The 22,862-nt window shown below is 45.3% G+C and overlaps 1 protein-coding gene across 4 annotated transcripts in view; it reads right to left on the bottom strand.

Annotated features, from left to right (window-relative positions):
• Positions 1–4,476: 4,476 nt before the first annotated feature.
• Positions 4,477–22,862, bottom strand: part of ankfn1 (ankyrin repeat and fibronectin type III domain containing 1) — a 180,738-nt gene continuing 162,352 nt past the window's right edge. For all 4 annotated transcript variants that reach the window (XM_013132030.4, XM_020044034.3, XM_029120616.2 and 1 more), the window contains 4 exons: positions 20,266–20,432; positions 7,293–7,509; positions 5,688–5,880; positions 4,477–5,570 (listed from right to left, as the gene is read on the bottom strand). In XM_013132030.4, coding sequence (XP_012987484.3) covers positions 4,895–5,570; positions 5,688–5,880; positions 7,293–7,509; positions 20,266–20,432 — 1,253 coding nt within the window. In that variant the 3' untranslated portion in view covers positions 4,477–4,894. The remainder of the gene's footprint in view (positions 5,571–5,687; positions 5,881–7,292; positions 7,510–20,265; positions 20,433–22,862) is intronic.

The following is a 22,862-nucleotide window of genomic DNA, read 5'->3' as shown; positions in this document are numbered from 1 at the left end:
GAGGGGAGGAGGAGCATCAGGGATGAGGGGGGTTGGAGGGGAGGAGCAGCATCAGGGGGTGAGGGGGGTTGGAGGGGAGGAGCATCATCAGGGGGTGAGGGGGGTTGGAGGGGAAGAGCAGGGTCATGGGGTGAGGGGGGTTGGAGGGGAGGAGTCTGGGGATGAAGGGGGTGAGAAGGAGCGGAGTAGAGTCAGGGGAGGAGGTTTTGGGGGAGAAGAGGAGCGAAGGGAGGAGGAGAGGGTTCAAGGGGATTGGGCTAAGAGAAGGTGGGAGCACCACTCAAACATAGAGAATGTTATGTGAAGTCACTACAATGTGAGGTTGTGAAGGCAAGGTCCAGGTTGACACAATGTTCCTCACGGTTTGCAATGAAGTGTAACCATGAATAAAGGTCTGAAACAGGACAATGTGAAGTGAGACAGACAGAGGCAGATTTGTGCACAACATCCACATGGAAAAGGTTTATTACTTCACCTGGTCAGACATTCACCTGCCAGCCATTCTGGTCAGACAGACATAACTGTTCTGGTCAGACATAATTGTTCTGGTTAGACAGATATGGCACTGCAACAGCCAGGGAAAAAAAACCATCAATGTCCTTACTTTGATGTAGGAAATGATGACACTTCATCAATTTTATCAGGAAATGCAAACATATACAGATATGATGACCCCACTACATGAAAAATGTCTTGAGAAAGTACAGACTACTAATGACTGGTCAAAATGGGTGGAAGTAGAGACTTAGCAAAATAAATAGTATAATTAAAATAGTAATATTTGATAATTCCGATAAACAGATTATGTTTAACTCCTGAGAAAATGTACATTGACTGGTGAATTTGGTAGAAGACCCACCACCAAAACACCTAAGACAAGAACATTAGTGCATTTGGTAATTTGGTGTGCGGTTTAAAGACAACATAACTGTAAATAAAACAAGTGAGAGTAGCACAGTATTAGAACCCCCTGTGTAATAATGCATTCATTATGTCTTCCAGAACACTCGTACAACATTATAAGAATATCTATAAGAATTCATAAGAGCTTGGAACTCCTTATAACAACCACCGTAACTATGAATGCAATGCATCCACAATAATAAAAACGTGTAATATAATGCCATATAAAACTTGCCATAAGCATTTATAACAGGTCAGAACTCGTTACAACAGCATATAAAGGCAGCTTGCACACTGTCAAAAGAGGAAAAAATTATCACTAGACCAGACGTTTTTAAGAGAAAACAAATCACCCTACTGAAGTCAGAATAAACGTAAACGTCAACAAGTGATATTACTACTCCAACAATGCAACAGTTTGTTTTACCCATAAAGCTGCCCTTGTTTGGTCCATTCGATTTAAGTCAGGTTATATAATCACCAATCAGGTGTCCCTCTTACCCACACAATGGTGTTTTGATAAAACAATAGACATTGTTTATATGACAGAAATTAAATGAAAAACAAGACAAATGTTCAAAGTGCAATTTAGTTGGATACTGTCCTTTTTGTAGTAAACCTCTGATATGATCATGACCCTTTGCTGGTCAGTAATAATTCTACAGAACATAAAAACTCTGCACCAGAAAACAAGGTGAGAACACAGTTACATATTTCAAAACAATGCTTACAAATATCACTACACACCAAAAATCACTGTCAGGCTAAAGACAACACAGCAGTCCTGGATGCAAAGTACAGACAGTTGTTTTGTCTATGCTCTGATCCCTAACCTGAACAACCACAAACAGCTAACCTTTGACCTGTCACACCAAACCAAGAGAGTACAAACTGGAACTGGAAACAAGCTGCAGTCCACATGGGCAAAAACATGTTCATGCATTTCCATTTGACCTAAGTACCAGATGAATGGAGTAACTGTAGCTAGATTTAAATCTTTTGTTTTGAGAGTACAAAAATAACTCTAGGGATATATGGGCTGTGGTTTGAATTCACTGCAGCTTGGACAGGAATGCTTTATTGTCTCAACATCATTATCAGTTTTTAAAATGATGGATTTTCAGATTATGCTCTTAGTGTGGGAAATAAGATTCAGTTTATGAGTAACATGCTATCATTAATGATACTCCCACTGACTTGCAACAGAACCACAACATGTTTCTTAATCAAGCAGCTTGACTGGAATGACAGAATTAACAGAGCAAACTATTTTAGTACATTCACTGCAAGAAACCTACACAGCAAATGCACCAGTGTTGACTCAACACTGAGTATTACATTTAACACGTTCCAAGAGCCATACAGGGACTTGTATTAACACTTCTTAGTGTCACATTTTTTGCATATTTCCCAGTGAGACCTGTTGTGGCATTCATTAATTTGCAGTCCTGTGGCCGTCATCAAGTGAGATCCTAAGTGAATATGTTATTCTTTAAATGATTTAAGAAAATATAATACAAAATGTAAGATATGAGACCCAACACTGAATTGGGACTACCATCAGTCAGAATAAGATATTTAATTTGTTTTTTGAAATATATGTCATTTATATTTAATCAATCAATCAATGTACATGCCAAACATGGATACTGAAACAAACTATCCTAAAATTCTGCAAAACAGAGCATGCCAAATGCGATAATGACAGACAAGGTTTTGGTTCAACTTACCAAAGTTTTACTCTGTTAATTTAACTCCTGAATCAACACTACAAATATTACACTGAACAATCAACACTGATTAACATTGGCTAATTTGCTGTGCAGTGAAACATAAGGCTTGTATTGTGTGTCCATACTCTAATATATAATTTGACCAATGTACAATGAATACTCACCAAATTAAATTGCAAATTCTAGTCACTCTTTGTCATCAACACAGATTCAAGTGCAAAGGTAGAGCAGTGTTTTAGTTCATGTTTCATTGGCTATAGGTCATAACAGCTGGAGCCTTGGCTTGGTTCTGAGTTCTACAGTTCAGAGAGTTGGCCAGCAACTTGAGTCTCTAGATCATTCAGCCTCTGAGCTACAAACACAAGCACACACTCTGAGCTACACACGTGCACGAGCTCAGAAAGAAATGTACACGAGCTCAAAGTCAGTACAGTTCAGCCTGAATGTCCACAGGGACATGAAGGACAGAGGAAAATAGAAACAGACGTCCAAAGACAAACTGAAAGGAAAAAGAGCATTCATGGCAGTTTGGGGATGAGGATGAGGGACTGGTGCTTTATTCAATATGCCCAAACAATAGAGATCTTACCACCTGTAGTCAAATTGACCTCAGCACTAGGGCTGCACGATTTATCGTTTCAGCATCGACATTGCGATGTACGCATCTGCAAAAGTCACATCGCAGAACGTGCAATTTAGTAAGTAAACATATATCAGTCTACAATATATATTTTTTTCAAATGGAAAACACCAGCATTATATCTGTCTGATATAAGGTAATTTACTCTGATTTATGCGTTATTGGATACACAGTTTATTATTATTATTTCAAACACGGTTCGTTGCTGCATTTAGTTGACATGCAGGCTCTGCTTGCGCGTGACGAAATGATATGCAAGGAACATGCAAAAAAGACAGAAATTGAGAATTTGGTTGCAAAAAGAAATGCATCGTCAATAATAGGGAAATATTTCAGCTACAGACAGGATGATGTTGACCATAAACAGGTACTTTGTCGAGAGTGCCTTGCAATTGTTGCCACAACACGACGCAACACGACCAATTTGTTCGATCATTTAAGGCGGCACCACTAATCTTCGTATGACGACTGCAAAGCATCTCAATGCCGTCCAAAGCAAAAATCTATTTCGGATGCATTTGTCAGTTTTATACCATACGAGAAAGGTTCCAACCAGCAGAGAGAAATAACAGATTCAAAAAAAAAATATGTCGCCAAAGACATGGTACCAATTAAAACGGTTACCAAAGAGGGTTTTAAAAACATGATCCGGTCGCTTGACAAGCGGTATGTAATGCCATCACGCAACTATTTTTCTAAAGTTGCCATCCCAGAGCTGTACGAGAAATGCAAGGCACAAGTTGAAACAGAGCTGTCACAAGTGGAATATTATACAGCAACAACGGACTTGTGGTCCAGCCGGACACACGGAGCCCTACATAAGTTTGACCATACACTTTATTAATGAGGACTTCCATCTGAAAAGTCGCTGTTTGCAAACTGCAAACAGTGAGAACATCGCAACAGGGATGAGAGAAGCTTTAGCTGATTGGGGCCTAGATGACAATCATCTAGTCTGTATAACAACAGACAATGCCACGAAATATGGTGAAGGCTGCACCTGAACAAGTGGAACAGATTGCAGTGCTTTGGCCACAGACTGCATCTTGCAGGTGGTAAATTATGCCCAATTGCACATTCTATTTTACTACTGTTGCTATTGCTATACTATTACTGTTACATATTGTTACCTAGCAACCTGTTCTGAAATAGACATTTTTTCTTGAGTTTCATACATTTTAATTGTAGAGGATGGGGCTGGGGACGAATGAAGGATACAGACTGTCAGGTTGATAGCCAAAGCTCTTGCAATGTCAGTTATTTCCAATATTGAGCAACCCTACTCAGTACTGTCCAATCCTAGATGATGTCACTCAGTACTATCCAATCCTAGATGATGTCACTTGGTACTATCCAATCCTAGATGATGTCACTCAGTACTATTCAATCCTAGATGATGTCATTCAGTACTATCCGATCCTAGATGATGTCACTTGGTACTATCCGATCCTAGATTTCACTCAGGACTGTCCAATCCATCATGATGTCACTCGGCACTGTCCAATCCCAGATGATGTCACTCAGTACTGTCCAATCCCAGATGATGTTGTAGCAGCTCTACTGTTTGCATACTGCTACATGGGCCAGAGCTTCTTCTGTCCAAGTCTGGAGTGTCTTTCTACAGTGTACTGCTGAGGATGTCTGACATCTGACTGTTTGTTTGGTCATCTGAGTCCACGTCCTGGGAGGGTGCCCCTGCATGCCCCTTCTCTGCCACCTCCTCTGTAACCCTTACTCCTCTCTCCTCCTCTCTCTCCATCCCTCCCTTCTCCTCCATTCCTCTCTCCTCCTCTACCCAGCCCCATGTCTCAGGGGATGTTTCTTTACATGGTTCCACAAAGATCCTTCTGACATGGGGCCTGGGTTCTCTCTGCCCACCCCTCCGCCCCTCCAAAACACAGGGAGCCTGACTAATGATCTCCCCCTGAAGGGATGGGAGGTCCAGGGGCAGGTTTGACTCCCGATGCCTGGTGTAGACTCCCTCCGACAGGGACCCCATGTGGCTGTCGCTGTGGCCTTTTAGCCAGCGTTGGGGCCCAGTGAAGAAGCCCTGCTGGGCCACTGAGGCCCCGTGGCTCCGGGAAAGCATCTTCCGCTTGGTTGGAGGGTTGGCTAGGGGCCAGAGGGGGATGGAGGTGTGCTTGTCCTTGGTGAGGGACAGTCCCTCCAGGGTTTTGGCGCAGGATAGGGTTGTCTCAGGGAGGGTAAGGGCAGGGGAGAGTGGTGAAGGGACCATTTGGGTGAGGAAAGGGGCTGCAGAGAGCGGGACATCTTTGGATGGACAGATGGTGTACCTGGAAATACAATTATCCAACAACTTATATTAGGTTAATGGCTAAATAAAAAAGTGACAATGTAGGGAAAGCATTTGTCTTCCTTCTAGTGTTCAGGGGTTATAGGTCGTTCTCTACCTGAGGTCTTGGATCTGCAGTACGTCGGGAGCACTGCCTCCCAGGGCATGCACAGCCTGCTGGGAAAGGTCCTGTGGAGGTGAGTAAAGCAGGTCGAGCTCACGGGGGGACAAGGCTTCGCTGGAGTCATAGTCACTGTCTGTCGGCAAAAACACCTCAGAACAGCCATCCTCATCTGACCCCAGCTGAGAGTCTGACAGAGGAGATAGACGGCGTTAGAAAACCCAAAACAGACCATTTATGATATGATAATGCATAGAAATGGAAGACTGGTTGTAGGTTTAAGGTGAACTGGTTGTAGGTTTAAGGTGAACTGGTTGTAGGTTTAAGGTGAACTGTTTGTAGGTTTCTATCCACCTAGACCCAACACAACCCTGACAGTATATCCACATAGACTCAACACACCCCTGACAGTCTATCCACATAGACCCAACACACCCCTGACAGTGTATCCACATAGACCCAACTCACCCCTGACAGTCTATCCACATAGACCCAACACACCCCTGACAGTCTATCCACATAGACCCAACACACCCCTGACAGTCTATCCACCTAGACCCAACACAACCCTGACAGTCTATCCACATAGACCCAACACACCCCTGACAGTCTATCCACATAGACCCAACAAACCCCTGACAGTCTATCCACATAGACCCAACACACCCCTGACAGTCTATCCACATAGACCCAACTCACCCCTGACAGTCTATCCACATAGACCCAACACACCCCTGACAGTCTATCCACATAGACCCAACACACCCCTGACAGTCTATCCACATAGACCCAACACACCCCTGACAGTCTATCCACATAGACCCAACTCACCCCTGACAGTCTATCCACATAGACCCAACACACCCCTGACAGTCTATCCACATAGACCCAACACACCCCTGACAGTCTATCCACATAGACCCAACACACCCCTGACAGTCTATCCACATAGACCCAACACAACCCTGACAGTGTATCCACATAGACCCAACTCACCCCTGACAGTCTATCCACATAGACCCAACACACCCCTGACAGTCTATCCACATAGACCCAACACACCCCTGACAGTCTATCCACATAGACCCAAAACACCCGTGACAGTGTATCCACATAGACCCAACACACCCCTGACAGTCTATCCACATAGACCCAACACACCCCTGACAGTCTATCCACATAGACCCAACACACCCCTGACAGTCTATCCACATAGACCCAACACACCCCTGACAGTCTATCCACGTAGACCCAACACACCCCTGACAGTCTATCCACATAGACCCAACATACCCCTGACAGTCTATCCACATAGACCCAACACACCCCTGACAGTCTATCCACATAGACCCAACACACCCCTGACAGTCTATCCACATAGACCCATAACACCCGTGACAGTGTATCCACATAGACCCAACTCACCCCTGACAGTCTATCCACGTAGACCCAACACACCCCTGACAGTCTATCCACATAGACCCAACATACCCCTGACAGTCTATCCACATAGACCCAACACACCCCTGACAGTCTATCCACATAGACCCAACACATCCGATGGCTTTTAATTAACTTAAAAGAAGGTGTGTTGGTTCTGACCTGTAACAGGCTTCCTGCGTCTCAGCTCAGGTGAGGGTGACGGTGAAGGTAGGTACTCCATGGTAGAAGATGCTGAGTCACTCTTCTGTGCTCCCGGTTCAGACTCGCCAGCAGTCACCAGGTTGGTGATGGGCACGCCACCACGGGGATGCTTGTAGCGGGCATACTGGAGGGCATCCGTGATCCAGCGCAGCTCACGCCACATCTCATCCAGCTGCTGCAATAGAAAACACAATACACTATGAACACAACACAAAACACTATGAACCCAACACACTATGAACATGACACAAAACACTATGAACCCAACACACTATGAACACAACACAAAACACTATGAACCCAACACACTATGAACATGACACAAAACACTATGAACCCAACACACTATGAACATGACACAAAACACTATGAACCCAACACACTATGAACATAACACAAAACACTATGAACACAACACACTATGAACATAACACAAAACAATATGAACACACAACATTGTTGTTCTGGCCCTGTGTCTGGTCAGGGTTAATAGAGTTGTACTGGCCCTGTGTCTGGTCAGGGTTAATACTGTTGTACTGGCCCTGTGTCTGGTCAGGGTTAATACTGTTGTACTGGCCCTGTGTCTGGTCAGGGTTAATACTGCTGTACTGGCCCTGTGTCTGGTCAGGGTTAATACTGCTGTACTGGCCCTGTGTCTGGTCAGGGTTAATACTGCTGTACTGGCCCTGTGTCTGGTCAGGTTAATACTGCTGTACTGGCCCTGTGTCTGGTCAGGGTTAATACAGTTGTACTGACCCTGTGTCTGGTCAGGGTTAATACTGTTGTACTGACCCTGAGTCTGGTCAGGTTAATACTGCTGTACTGGCCCTGTGTCTGGTCAGGTTAATACTGCTGTACTGGCCCTGTGTCTGGTCAGGGTTAATACTGCTGTACTGGCCCTGTGTCTAGTCAGGTTTAATACTGCTGTACTGGCCCTGTGTCTGGTCAGGGTTAATACTGTTGTACTGGCCCTGTGTCTGGTCAGGGTTAATACTGTTGTACTGGCCCTGTGTCTGGTCAGGGTTAATACTGCTGTACTGGCCCTGTGTCTGGTCAGGGTTAATACTGCTGTACTGGCCCTGTGTCTGGTCAGGGTTAATACTGCTGTACTGGCCCTGTGTCTGGTCAGGGTTAATACAGTTGTACTGACCCTGTGTCTGGTCAGGGTTAATACTGTTGTACTGGCCCTGTGTCTGGTCAGTTTAATACTGTTGTACTGGCCCTGTGTCTGGTCAGGTTAACACTGCTGTACTGGCCCTGTGTCTGGTCAGGGTTAATACTGTTGTACTGACCCTGTGTCTGGTCAGGGTTAATACTGTTGTACTGGCCCTGTGTCTGGTCAGGTTAATACTGTTGTACTGGCCCTGTGTCTGGTCAGGGTTAATACTGTTGTACTGACCCTGTGTCTGGTCAGGGTTAATACTGTTGTACTGGCCCTGTGTCTGGTCAGTTTAATACTGTTGTACTGGCCCTGTGTCTGGTCAGGTTAATACTGTTGTACAGGCCCTGTGTCTGGTCAGGGTTAATACTGTTGTACTGGCCCTGTGTCTGGTCAGGGTTAATACTGTTGTACTGACCCTGTGTCTGGTCAGGTTAATACTGCTGTACTGGCCCTGTGTCTTGTCAGGGTAATACTGCTGTACTGGCCCTGTGTCTTGTCAGGGTAATACTGCTGTACTGGCCCTGTGTCTGGTCAGGTTAATACTGTTGTACTGGCCCTGTGTCTGGTCAGTTTAACACTGTTGTACAGGCCCTTTGTTTGGTCAAACAAGAATGACAAATAATAAACAGCAATTAGGTGTCTGTTTGAGAGACAGTATAAGAGCACATAGAATAAAAATACACCAGAGAATGATTTTGCTGGAAAGAATGTCATGCATCAGATGGCAGAGAAAGAGAGAGAAAGAAGAGTGAGCGAGAGGCAGTAGGGCACACAGCTAAAGGGGGTGTTGAAAATAGAATGAAAGAGGCAGAGATGAAGAGACAGAGTGAAAGAAGAGGGAGAGAGAGGGACAGACAAACTAGTTATAATATCACATTACTCTTTTAATGCCAAATGTGAAAATATACATAATATGGAATTATAATGGTTTTGAGAGGTGGGCTATATTTCAGGTAAAAGGGATTATGCATATACTTGACATGTAATATATCTGAGATTGCATATGGGGAGAAGAATTCTACATGTTATTCCAGTGTACAGTAGTCACAGCCTAGCAGAATCATTCTTCATAATGATGACATATTTGATCTGGATATTACAACAACAAAGTTACAGCCCCCCCCCAGATGTCCATGTGCCATAGAACAGTGGAACATGCAGTATGAAATGCTCCTCCGTTTTGTCCACAGAATCTGGCTGACTTACGGTGTAGGGCCAGAGAGTGGATCTGTTTCCACTGATATGGATTCCATGAAAAGGCTTTGGGGGTTTGATCATTAAAAAGCTCCTTGCTAAACTTTTTTTTTACTGTCAAGGTATTTCCTTCGTTCTGGTTACTTAAAATGTTGATTGCCAATGATTTCTGCAGGTTGAGGAAATTCAATCTGCACGGACTGTGTCTGGTCCTAATGAGAAGAGAAGACCTGCTGTAGCCGCTAGAGAGGTAGCATTCACTAACCCTCACCACTCATCCATCTCCCTGCTGACTCAAGTATCACCCTATACCTGTGTGTGTGTGTGTGTGTGTATGTGTGTGTATGTGCGTGTGTGTGAATGTGCGTGTGTGTGTATGTGCGTGTGTGTATGTGTGTGTGTGAGTGTGTGTATGTGTGTGTCTATGCGAATACACACACCATTTCCCGTCAGCGAGCGATCATGAAACACCAGCCAGGAGGAAGAATCACCTCAGAGACAACAGGGACCCCTGAGCACTGGCCCCACTGAGTCTAAGTGAAGGGGACAGGTAGGAGCCAGTCAGGAGACGGAGCACTGGCCCCACTGAGTCTAAGTGAAGGGGACAGGTAGGAGCCAGTCAGGAGACGGAGCACTGGCCCCACTGAGTCTAAGTGAAGGGGACAGGTAGGAGCCAGTCAGGAGACGGAGCACTGGTCCCACTGAGTCTAAGTGAAGGGGACAGGTAGGAGCCAGTCAGGAGACGGAGCACTGGTCCCACTGAGTCTAAGTGAAGGGGACAGGTAGGAGCCAGTCAGGAGACGGAGCACTGGCCCCACTGAGTCTAAGTGAAGGGGACAGGTAGGAGCCAGTCAGGAGACGGAGCACTGGCCCCACTGAGTCTAAGTGAAGGGGACAGGTAGGAGCCAGTCAGGAGACGGAGCACTGGCCCCACTGAGTCTAAGTGAAGGGGACAGGTAGGAGCCAGTCAGGAGACGGAGCACTGGTCCCACTGAGTCTAAGTGAAGGGGACAGGTAGGAGCCAGTCAGGAGACGGAGCACTGGCCCCACTGAGTCTAAGTGAAGGGGACAGGTAGGAGCCAGTCAGGAGACGGAGCACTGGCCCCACTGAGTCTAAGTGAAGGGGACAGGTAGGAGCCAGTCAGGAGACGGAGCACTGGCCCCACTGAGTCTAAGTGAAGGGGACAGGTAAGTAGACTCCAGAGGACTATAACAGCTCCAGACAAAAGGACTTCCTCCTGGAACACTGCACCACTGGAACAGGAAATTGCCAATTTGACCAGACATCTTTAGATTCCATTAGCCTGCACTGGAGCTGGGGCCTGGAGCCAGAGGGGGACGGTATTCAGCGCGACACGCAGATGAGAACCAGAGAGGGGGACTGTAATCGGAGTGACACGTGACGGCTGGAGGGTTTACGAGGGTATTTCTTCCTCTGCTACTCTGAATGAAGGGGCTCTTTAGACCAGTGGAATCTCACATCAGTTTCCTCATTTGTGTCAGAAATGGCGTCCTATTCCTTATTTAGGGCACTATCTCTAACCTATGCCCATATAGAAGAGGCCACTACATAAGGAATAGGGCGCCATTTCTGACACAAATGAGGAAACTGATGTGAGGTTCCACTCGTCCAGCACCCTCAGGATACTCTGAGATCGGGTAAACACAACAGGGTCTCATGTATCACGCATGTGTGGGTAGAAATCACATGTGGGTTCAGGATTCATCAAAATGCACATTTGGATGTAAATGTTCACAAATCCATGATCATGCCTACACACTGCCAAGTGGAGGAATAAGGGAAGGGCTTCTGAAATCTGGAAAATATATCTTTCAATATATGAATTAAAAATGTCAGAAAAATAATGAAATAAGGCCTGGATTTCATTGTTTTTCCATTGTGACTTCATGCAACGTTACTCAACAGGCTTTGGTATTTTATGTAACTTGACCATGTCAGTAAATTTGTAATAATAATATTGCAAAGTTGTAAAACCACTGTTTAATTAATATAACAGACTGAGATAATGGGAATGGGAGGCTGATCCTTCAATGGAAGATTTGTCATCCACTGCATTCCAGGGCATTTTTACAGACATATGGGACCTTTATGTAGAAAGTACTGGGGCTCAGCAGACATCGTTTTGGAATAGAACATAAACAGATTTTAGAGAGGCAAAAAAGATAATAAATCTCCTCTCAGGTTTACTGCAATGGTGACTTTTCAAAAGGACCAAATCAGTCACACATCTCAGCCAGGATGAGGGGCCAACAAGTGGGTAAAAAAGGTTTCACACATTTAACACACAGTGTCGCTCAGCAGGTCAAGTCGTGACCAGTTTATACGTTTATTTAACATTAATGGAGTCCAAAAAACGACCAGAGGAATAGATGATAAGAAGACACGAGAGCACCATCCCGAGACTAGTGAACAGAACAGCCTCGGCCGACTAAAGCAGTGTCTCCCAACCTTTTTCAGTTACTGTACCCCCAAAATGTTTTTGCACTGCTTTCAGTTACTGTACCCCTGAAGTACCCCCTCATGTTAATTTCACTAGTAAGTCTATGGTGTCATGTTTTCAAGTACCCCCTGTGGAGAGGCCAAGTACCCCCAGGGGTCCTAGTACCCCTGGTTGGGAACCACTGGATTAAAGTGCCAGTAATGAATGTTGTGTAAAGATGATGATGGGGACGCCAGGGTTGCAGATGAAACACATGACACAGCAGAACAACACAGATGCCATTTGTAACCAGGCTACATCATATGTTACATGGTTTCCCTAATACATGTGTTTTATGAATCTCATTTAAAATGCGTACGATCCTTCTTAATTTGGTATTAAGAACCAACACAGGATAGTTTCTAACACTGATAAACGGGTCTGGATACTGCAGACAAGAGGATCATCAGAGATAAATGAGTCCTGTTTCCCTGTCTCTTCCCTCAGGGTACACATGACCAGAGAAGATGTCCAGAAGACCCAGCCAACCTTAGTCTGATTCCCTTCAGCACAGTGCTGACAGCCTTGTGTCTTTAACCATAACACCACAGTAAGAAATATCTTCCCCATCACGAAATCAGAAGTCTAAATAAACTGTACAATGACAGGGCAACATCATCCTTTCTGCACTAACAGTTCAGCCACCCATACACACACACACACACACACACACCCACACACATCCAAACACATCCATACACACACACACCAACACACACACACACACCCAAACACATCCAAACACACCCACACATCCAAACAAACAGACACACACACACCCAAACACAAGACCTCCCAGACTGTAGACTGTCTGTGGTCTGACAGGCATGCACTAAGAGCTTTCTGACAGACAAGGCTCTTTTCAAATTGTTTTGCATTAATACTTCACTCTCCCTAATGCAGCACACGTTACGGAGCACTGACACACACACACACACACACACACACACTAACACACATTCACTAACACACACTATAGGCAGACAAAGATGCAGATATTGATACTTGTATATACATACAAACAAACACACACACACACACACACACACACGCACACACACACTCTCTCCCTCTCAGTCACTCATGATCTGTATTATTTTTTCCCCTGTCGCTCTTGAGAGTAGTGTGTATTCTGTGGTTTTGGGGCCACATTTTTCCATGCCTCTCTGAGCTGCGATCTCTCACACACACACACACGCACACGCACACACACACACCGCTCAGATTCCAGAAACACACGTGAGGTTTTGTGGTTGGTTTGGATTACCAGCAGAGACCATGGTGGCAAAAGCTGGATTAGTTCTTCAGAGAAAACACCAGATGGGTTTGCTTTCATGCTGTCAACTTTGTGACATGAGAGAGCAAGCGGGCCAGTTATGGAGTTCTTTAACATTAGAAAAACAAGCTGTTGAACAGCGAGGACTCACAACAGTTAGACATTATAGCATCAATAAATGGACTAGATTATTAGAGAGGTTGTTATTACTGCCTCTTCGATTTGAGGTGTTAGACAAATATATTTATAAAAATCCTATAAACAAAATTAAAAAGTATAAATAACACATTTGTATTGATTGAAATTGATTAAAACATAATATTTCACACCCATGGGATTTAATTAATCTTGTTTCCAGACACTTTAACAAAAATACAAAGACCCATCTTCATTTTCAGAGCGAAAGACATTGGCTTAATGGATTTAGTCAACCAACCACCTTCCACAACACCTTCCCTCACGTCCTTTGCACCCAGGCACCAATCACAGTTTGGTAACTAACTTAAAACAAGACACCAGCCTTATGCTTTTGCATTATAAATATGAGCCTGGAACAGCTTCCATTCAGTTGGTAAAGTAAAGTTTTGTCATAATTTCATTGTAGCGAATAACAATACTGTGAGGCGTGGCTCCAAAAGGAGGCGGGACTCTGGCTGGAGCTGGCAGTGTAATAGCAAAAACATTCCCGCTGGCCCCCAAGTGAGAAAAAAGCCCTATTTTCCAGCTACCTAATTAGCAAAGGACAAAGCTACCAGAACTACAGGAGCTAGCTAATGGCCTCACTGAGAAGACCGCCCCTTCACAATGTGGTACATTTGTATCTCATTTAGAGAGGAAGCTATCCTAATAAGACTTCCTCATATGCGTGAACTTGGACATATAAGTTATGCAAGACACTAGTACTGAGGAGAGAACTGACACTAGTACTGAGGAGAGAACTGACACAAGTACTGAGGAGAGAACTGAATCTAGTACTGAGGAGAGAACTGACACTAGTACTGAGGAGAGAACTGACACTAGTACTGAGGAGAGAACTGACACAAGTACTGAGGAGAGAACTGACACTAGTACTGAGGAGAGAACTGACACTAGTACTGAGGAGAGAACTGAATCTAGTACTGAGGAGAGAACTGACACTAGTACTGAGGAGAGAACTGACACTAGTACTGAGGAGAGAACTGACACAAGTACTGAGGAGAGAACTGACACTAGTACTGAGGAGAGAACTGACACTAGTACTGAGGAGAAAACTGATGCTAGTACTGAGGAGAGAACTGACACTAGTACTGAGGAGAGAACTGACACTAGTACTGAGGAGAGAACTGACACAAGTACTGAGGAGAGAACTGAATCTAGTACTGAGGAGAGAACTGACACAAGTACTGAGGAGAGAACTGACACTAGTACTGAGGAGAGAACTGACACTAGTACTGAGGAGAGAACTGACACAAGTACTGAGGAGAGAACTGACATTAGTACTGAGGAGAGAACTGACACAAGTACTGAGGAGAGAACTGAATCTAGTACTGAGGAGAGAACTGACACTAGTACTGAGGAGAGAAATGACACTAGTACTGAGGAGAGAACTGACACTAGTACTGAGGAGAGAACTGACACAAGTACTGAGGAGAGAACTGACACTAGTACTGAGGAGGGAACTGACACTAGTACTGAGGAGAGAACTGACACTAGTACTGAGGAGAAAACTGACACTAGTACTGAGGAGAGAACTGACACTAGTACTGAGGAGAGAACTGACACTAGTACTGAGGAGAAAACTGACGCTAGTACTGAGGAGAAAACTGACGCTAGTACTGAGGAGAGAACTGACACAAGTACTGAGGAGAGAACTGACACTAGTACTGAGGAGAGAACTGACACTAGTACTGAGGAGAGAACTGACACAAGTACTGAGGAGAGAACTGAATCTAGTACTGAGGAGAGAACTGACACTAGTACTGAGGAGAGAACTGACACTAGTACTGAGGAGAGAACTGACGCTAGTACTGAGGAGAAAACTGACGCTAGTACTGAGGAGAGAACTGACACTAGTACTGAGGAGAGAACTGACACTAGTACTGAGGAGAGAACTGACACTAGTACTGAGGAGAGAACTGACACAAGTACTGAGGAGAGAACTGACACTAGTACTGAGGAGAGAACTGACACAAGTACTGAGGAGAGAACTGACACTAGTACTGAGGAGAGAACTGACACAAGTACTGAGGAGAGAACTGAATCTAGTACTGAGGAGAGAACTGACACTAGTACTGAGGAGAAAACTGACGCTAGTACTGAGGAGAGAACTGACACTAGTACTGAGGAGAGAACTGACGCTAGTACTGAGGAGAAAACTGACGCTAGTACTGAGGAGAAAACTGACGCTAGTACTGAGAAGAGAACTGACACAAGTACTGAGGAGAGAACTGACACTAGTACTGAGGAGAGAACTGACACTAGTACTGAGGAGAGAACTGACACTAGTACTGAGGAGAGAACTGAATCTAGTACTGAGGAGAGAACTGACACTAGTACTGAGGAGAAAACTGATGCTAGTACTGAGGAGAAGAACTGACACTAGTACTGAGGAGAGAACTGACACTAGTACTGAGGAGAAAACTGACGCTAGTACTGAGGAGAAAACTGACGCTAGTACTGAGGAGAGAACTGACACAAGTACTGAGGAGAAAACTGACGCTAGTACTGAGGAGAAAACTGACGCTAGTACTGAGGAGAAAACTGACGCTAGTACTGAGGAGAGAACTGACACAAGTACTGAGGAGAGAACTGACACTAGTACTGAGGAGAGAACTGACACAAGTACTGAGGAGAGAACTGACACAAGTACTGAGGAGAGAACTGACACTAGTACTGAGGAGAGAACTGACACTAGTACTGAGGAGAGAACTGACACTAGTACTGAGGAGAGAACTGACACAAGTACTGAGGAGAGAACTGACACTAGTACTGAGGAGAGAACTGACACTAGTACTGAGGAGAGAACTGACACTAGTACTGAGGAGAAAACTGACACTAGTACTGAGGAGAGAACTGACACTAGTACTGAGGAGAGAAACTGACACTAGTACTGAGGAGAGAACTGACACAAGTACTGAGGAGAGAACTGACATTAGTACTGAGGAGAGAACTGACACTAGTACTGAGGAGAGAACTGACACAAGTACTGAGGAGAGAACTGACATTAGTACTGAGGAGAGAACTGACACTAGTACTGAGGAGAGAACTGACACAAGTACTGAGGAGAGAACTGACATTAGTACTGAGGAGAGAACTGACACAAGTACTGAGGAGAGAACTGACATTAGTACTGAGGAGAGAACTGACACTAGTACTGAGGAGAGAACTGACATTAGTACTGAGGAGAGAACTGACACTAGTACTGAGGAGAGAACTGACACAAGTACTGAGGAGAGAACTGACATTAGTACTGAGGAGAGAACTGACACAAGTACTGAGGAGAGAACTGACACAAGTACTGAGGAGAGAACTGACATTAGTACTGAGGAGAGAACTGACACAAGTACTGAGGAGAGAACTGACATTAGTACTGAGGAGAGAACTGACACAAGTACTGAGGAGAGAACTGACATTAGTACTGAGGAGAGAACTGACACAAGTACTGAGGAGAGAACTGACACAAGTACTGAGGAGAGAACTGACACTAGTACTGAGGAGAGAACTGACATTAGTACTGAGGAGAGAACTGACATTAGTACTGAGGAGAGAACTGACATTAGTACTGAGGAGAGAACTGACACTAGTACTGAGGAGAGAACTGACACAAGTACTGAGGAGAGAACTGACACTAGTACTGAGGAGAAAACTGACACTAGTACTGAGGAGAGAACTGACACTAGTACTGAGGAGAGAACTGACACTAGTACTGAGGAGAAAACTGACGCTAGTACTGAGGAGAAAACTGACGCTAGTACTGAGGAGAGAACTGACACAAGTACTGAGGAGAGAACTGACACTAGTACTGAGGAGAGAACTGACACTAGTACTGAGGAGAGAACTGACACAAGTACTGAGGAGAGAACTGAATCTAGTACTGAGGAGAGAACTGACACTAGTACTGAGGAGAGAACTGACACTAGTACTGAGGAGAGAACTGACGCTAGTACTGAGGAGAAAACTGACGCTAGTACTGAGGAGAGAACTGACACTAGTACTGAGGAGAGAACTGACACTAGTACTGAGGAGAGAACTGACACTAGTACTGAGGAGAGAACTGACACAAGTACTGAGGAGAGAACTGACACTAGTACTGAGGAGAGAACTGACACAAGTACTGAGGAGAGAACTGACACAAGTACTGAGGAGAGAACTGAATCTAGTACTGAGGAGAGAACTGACACTAGTACTGAGGAGAGAACTGACACTAGTACTGAGGAGAAAACTGACGCTAGTACTGAGGAGAGAACTGACACTAGTACTGAGGAGAGAACTGACGCTAGTACTGAGGAGAAAACTGACGCTAGTACTGAGGAGAAAACTGACGCTAGTACTGAGAAGAGAACTGACACAAGTACTGAGGAGAGAACTGACACTAGTACTGAGGAGAGAACTGACACTAGTACTGAGGAGAGAACTGACACTAGTACTGAGGAGAGAACTGAATCTAGTACTGAGGAGAGAACTGACACTAGTACTGAGGAGAAAACTGATGCTAGTACTGAGGAGAGAACTGACACTAGTACTGAGGAGAGAACTGACACTAGTACTGAGGAGAAAACTGACGCTAGTACTGAGGAGAAAACTGACGCTAGTACTGAGGAGAGAACTGACACAAGTACTGAGGAGAAAACTGACGCTAGTACTGAGGAGAAAACTGACGCTAGTACTGAGGAGAGAACTGACGCTAGTACTGAGGAGAGAACTGACACAAGTACTGAGGAGAGAACTGACACTAGTACTGAGGAGAGAACTGACACAAGTACTGAGGAGAGAACTGACACAAGTACTGAGTAGAGAACTGACACTAGTACTGAGGAGAGAACTGACACTAGTACTGAGGAGAGAACTGACACTAGTACTGAGGAGAGAACTGACACAAGTACTGAGGAGAGAACTGACACTAGTACTGAGGAGAGAACTGACACTAGTACTGAGGAGAGAACTGACACTAGTACTGAGGAGAGAACTGACACTAGTACTGAGGAGAGAACTGACACAAGTACTGAGGAGAGAACTGACATTAGTACTGAGGAGAGAACTGACACTAGTACTGAGGAGAGAACTGACACAAGTACTGAGGAGAGAACTGACATTAGTACTGAGGAGAGAACTGACACTAGTACTGAGGAGAGAACTGACACAAGTATTGAGGAGAGAACTGACATTAGTACTGAGGAGAGAACTGACACTAGTACTGAGGAGAGAACTGACATTAGTACTGAGGAGAGAACTGACACTAGTACTGAGGAGAGAACTGACACAAGTACTGAGGAGAGAACTGACATTAGTACTGAGGAGAGAACTGACACAAGTACTGAGGAGAGAACTGACATTAGTACTGAGGAGAGAACTGACACTAGTACTGAGGAGAGAACTGACACAAGTACTGAGGAGAGAACTGACATTAGTACTGAGGAGAGAACTGACACTAGTACTGAGGAGAGAACTGACACAAGTACTGAGGAGAGAACTGACATTAGTACTGAGGAGAGAACTGACACTAGTACTGAGGAGAGAACTGACACAAGTACTGAGGAGAGAACTGACATTAGTACTGAGGAGAGAACTGACACAAGTACTGAGGAGAGAACTGACACTAGTACTGAGGAGAGAACTGACATTAGTACTGAGGAGAGAACTGACACAAGTACTGAGGAGAGAACTGACATTAGTACTGAGGAGAGAACTGACACAAGTACTGAGGAGAGAACTGACATTAGTACTGAGGAGAGAACTGACACAAGTACTGAGGAGAGAACTGACACAAGTACTGAGGAGAGAACTGACACTAGTACTGAGGAGAGAACTGACATTAGTACTGAGGAGAGAACTGACATTAGTACTGAGGAGAGAACTGACATTAGTACTGAGGAGAGAACTGACACTAGTACTGAGGAGAGAACTGACACAAGTACTGAGGAGAGAACTGACACTAGTACTGAGGAGAGAACTGGGTGCCATTAAGGAGGGGGAAGTCATTCCTAAATTATTCTGAAAAAGGTGTTGCACACATTTAACAAGGTGCTAAAAGAGTAGTTGTTATCTGGCAGAAGTTTGGGGAAAAGTCAGTTTAGGAGTGAAATTGCAACAAAAGCGCTGCTTTTCTCACAGGCTATTTCAACAGGGTGAATGGCCAAACCAACCCTTTCATTGGGTTTACTGATGCATTTGGAAAATAAGTGAAGAGAAATGAACGCAGAAGGTTAGCCTACTGGCATTAGGTTAGCCTACTGGCATTAGGTTAGCCTACTGGCATCAGGTTAGCCTACTGGCATTAGGTTAGCCTACTGGCATCAGGTTAGCCTACTGGCATCAGGTTAGCCTACTGGCTAGAATAGAGGGGTATAAAAGATTGCTATAGTTTGACTATCTTGATAAGTTTGACTGAATATTTGATTCAGTGCAGTTGTGTATTTGTCTTATAGTAATGTTATACTACGCCATAATATTCCGTCCTGTTATGTAGGCTAGAATACTGTAATCATGATGTGACTGAGGATGGATCAGTTTTGATCCACCTTTAGTAGACTCACCAGAATAGCTTGTTCCCTATGAGTAAAGCCTAAGCCAACCAGAAGATGGATTAGCTGCCAGTCTTACCTGTGTATACTCTAGTATATGCTGGTGTCTCTGTTTGGCAGTGGCCACTTCTGTGTCTGTGATAGCCTCTCGCAGAGCCTGCTGGGTAATCAGTGAATCCAGGTCCAGAACAGAGGACATGCGGCAGTACAGACTGATGCACTTCTCCTTGTATGCACTGAAATGAACTGGAGAAAGAAATACATAAAACATTCATCATAATGTGCCATTTTATACTGTATAACAGGACATGTTGGGGTGGCAGGAATCTTCAAAATAAGAGTGTGCTGCTTGGAATTCAAAAGACAACAAGATTAAAAAATAATCTGCTACTGTGCACTTGAGCAATACACTTAACCAGTACTTTTCCAGGGGTGCTGGCCATGAGCCCACTGGCTGCATGTGTCTCAGGGGGGTTGTAACCTGGGAGAAGCACATTTCTACAAGAGTGCAACAGCAGGCATCGTCCAAAACCCAGGCTAACATGGACTGACGGTAAAAGCACTTAGGGACAACTGCTGATGTTGAAAAGGGCTTTGTAAAATACATTTGACTGATTTAATTATTTTTTCCACCAAAAAACCTTATTATAAACTGCTAAGAGACGTCATCTTTGGTTTCTGACCCATGGTAACTGTTCTGATATACTGTAACTTTGACAAATCACCACTCTGGGTTCCAGCCACCCAGTTTCAAACAGTACAATCTATGCATGCACGTTCTGAGTGTGTGGGGCTAATCAGAGGGAGGTCAAAAGCCAGGTTGGTAAGGCACCGCCGTGGGACCCTTTGACAGACTGATTTAATGTGTCCCCCAGGACCTGAGGAACTGAGAGGACTCTGGGAATTCCTATCTGAACTAACAGAGAAAGCAAGAGCAAGAGACACAGAGAAAAGAGACAGAGATGATAGTAAAATACTTTAATTATGAAGCAGTGACAACAGCAAAAGGACACACCTGATGAAAATACGTAAAAATAACAGACTTCATATCAACAACCAAAGAAAGAAAATAGTGTTTCCATTAGTAGTAAGGACCTGAAGGAAAAGCTAATAAATTCTAAGACGGTCAGAGGCTTACATATTTGTTGTCACAAAGTGCTTTACAATAACACCTGGCCTTAAACCCCAAGGACCAACAGTAGTGTTGGATTTCAGTGGCTAGGAAAAACTCCCTAAGAAGGCCGAATTTTAGGAAGAAACCTAGAGAGGACCCAGGCTCAGAGGGGTGACCAGTCCTCTTCTGGCTGTGCCAGGTGAGTCCAATTGGAATAATTTATAAATGTCTCTGGGCTAAATCCAGAGTCTATTTAATTTTAGTATGACCAGGTGGACAAGGACAGGGACAGCAACGGGACCCCCAAACCAGGTACTCCGCAGGTGTGGACCAGGACCTCATCTCCTCCTAAAATGTAAAACTGGAGGAGACTGAGAAAAGTTAGAAAGTGCATTCCTCATATCCCCCAGCACAATAATATAGCAGCGTAACACCTTGTAACTGAGACAGGGGGGTCCGGCGACACAGGGCCCAACAGGCAGGAAATCAATCCACCCACATTTCCAGGCATCAACCAAAGGGACACCCACCAACCACAACCCCCCTGAATGAGGGCCGAGTATTGCCAGCAGCGTACAGCCCAATTGCACAAGTGCGCAACACAGAGTCAACAACAAGCCAGTGACTCTTCCCCCGAAAGGCATTGGAGGGAGGGCATCCCAGTGGCGACGAGAGCCCACCTGGCAAGACAGCAAGGGTGGTCAGTATCAAGCCTACTGTTCACCTTCACGCCCCTGGGCCAGGCTACACCTAATTATAGACCGTGCTGTAGAGATGAGGTTTTAGTAGACACTTGAATGTTTGCACTGAGTTTGCATTACAGTGGCACAATAATGGTTTGTTTATAAGGAAGCTGTAGCTAATAGCACAAAAAAAGGCACCAAATATCTGTGAAAACATGTTTCACTGGGTGAGTGAGACGCAACACTTCTATGACAACGTGACTTCCATGAAAAAGTCCTGAAAGAGCCCTGGACAAGACCCTCAATATCGACGCCGGGCCCAAAGCCTGGGTCAAAACCAAGACCACAAGAGGAGCACGGCCTCCCATCCCCAGTGGCCTTGGCCTCCCATGCCCAGTGGCCTTGGCCTCCCATGCCAAGTGGTCTCTGCCTCTCATGCCCAGTGGCCTTGACCTCCCATGCCCAGTGGCCTCGGCCTCCCATGCCCAGTGGCCTCGGCCTCCCATCCCCAGTGGCCTTGGCCTCCCATGCCCAGTGGCCTTGGCCTCCCATGCCAAGTGGTCTCTGCCTCCCATGCCCAGTGGCCTTGACCTCCCATGCCCAGTGGCCTCGGCCTCCCATGCCCAGTGGCCTCGGCCTCCCATCCCCAGTGGCCTCGACCTCCCATGCCCAGTGGCCTTGGCCTCCCATGCCAAGTGGTCTCTGCCTCCCATGCCCAGTGGCCTTGACCTCCCATGCCCAGTGGCCTCGGCCTCCCATGCCCAGTGGCCTCTGCCTCCCATGCCCAGTGGCCTCGGCCTCCCATCCCCAGTGGCCTCGACCTCCCATGCCCAGTGGCCTTGGCCTCCCATGCCAAGTGGTCTCTGCCTCCCATGCCCA

The sequence above is a fragment of the Esox lucius genome, chromosome 6 (assembly GCF_011004845.1).
Source record: "Esox lucius isolate fEsoLuc1 chromosome 6, fEsoLuc1.pri, whole genome shotgun sequence".
NCBI classification, from domain to species: domain Eukaryota; kingdom Metazoa; phylum Chordata; class Actinopteri; order Esociformes; family Esocidae; genus Esox; species Esox lucius.
This window is presented reverse-complemented; position numbering and strand designations above follow the sequence as displayed.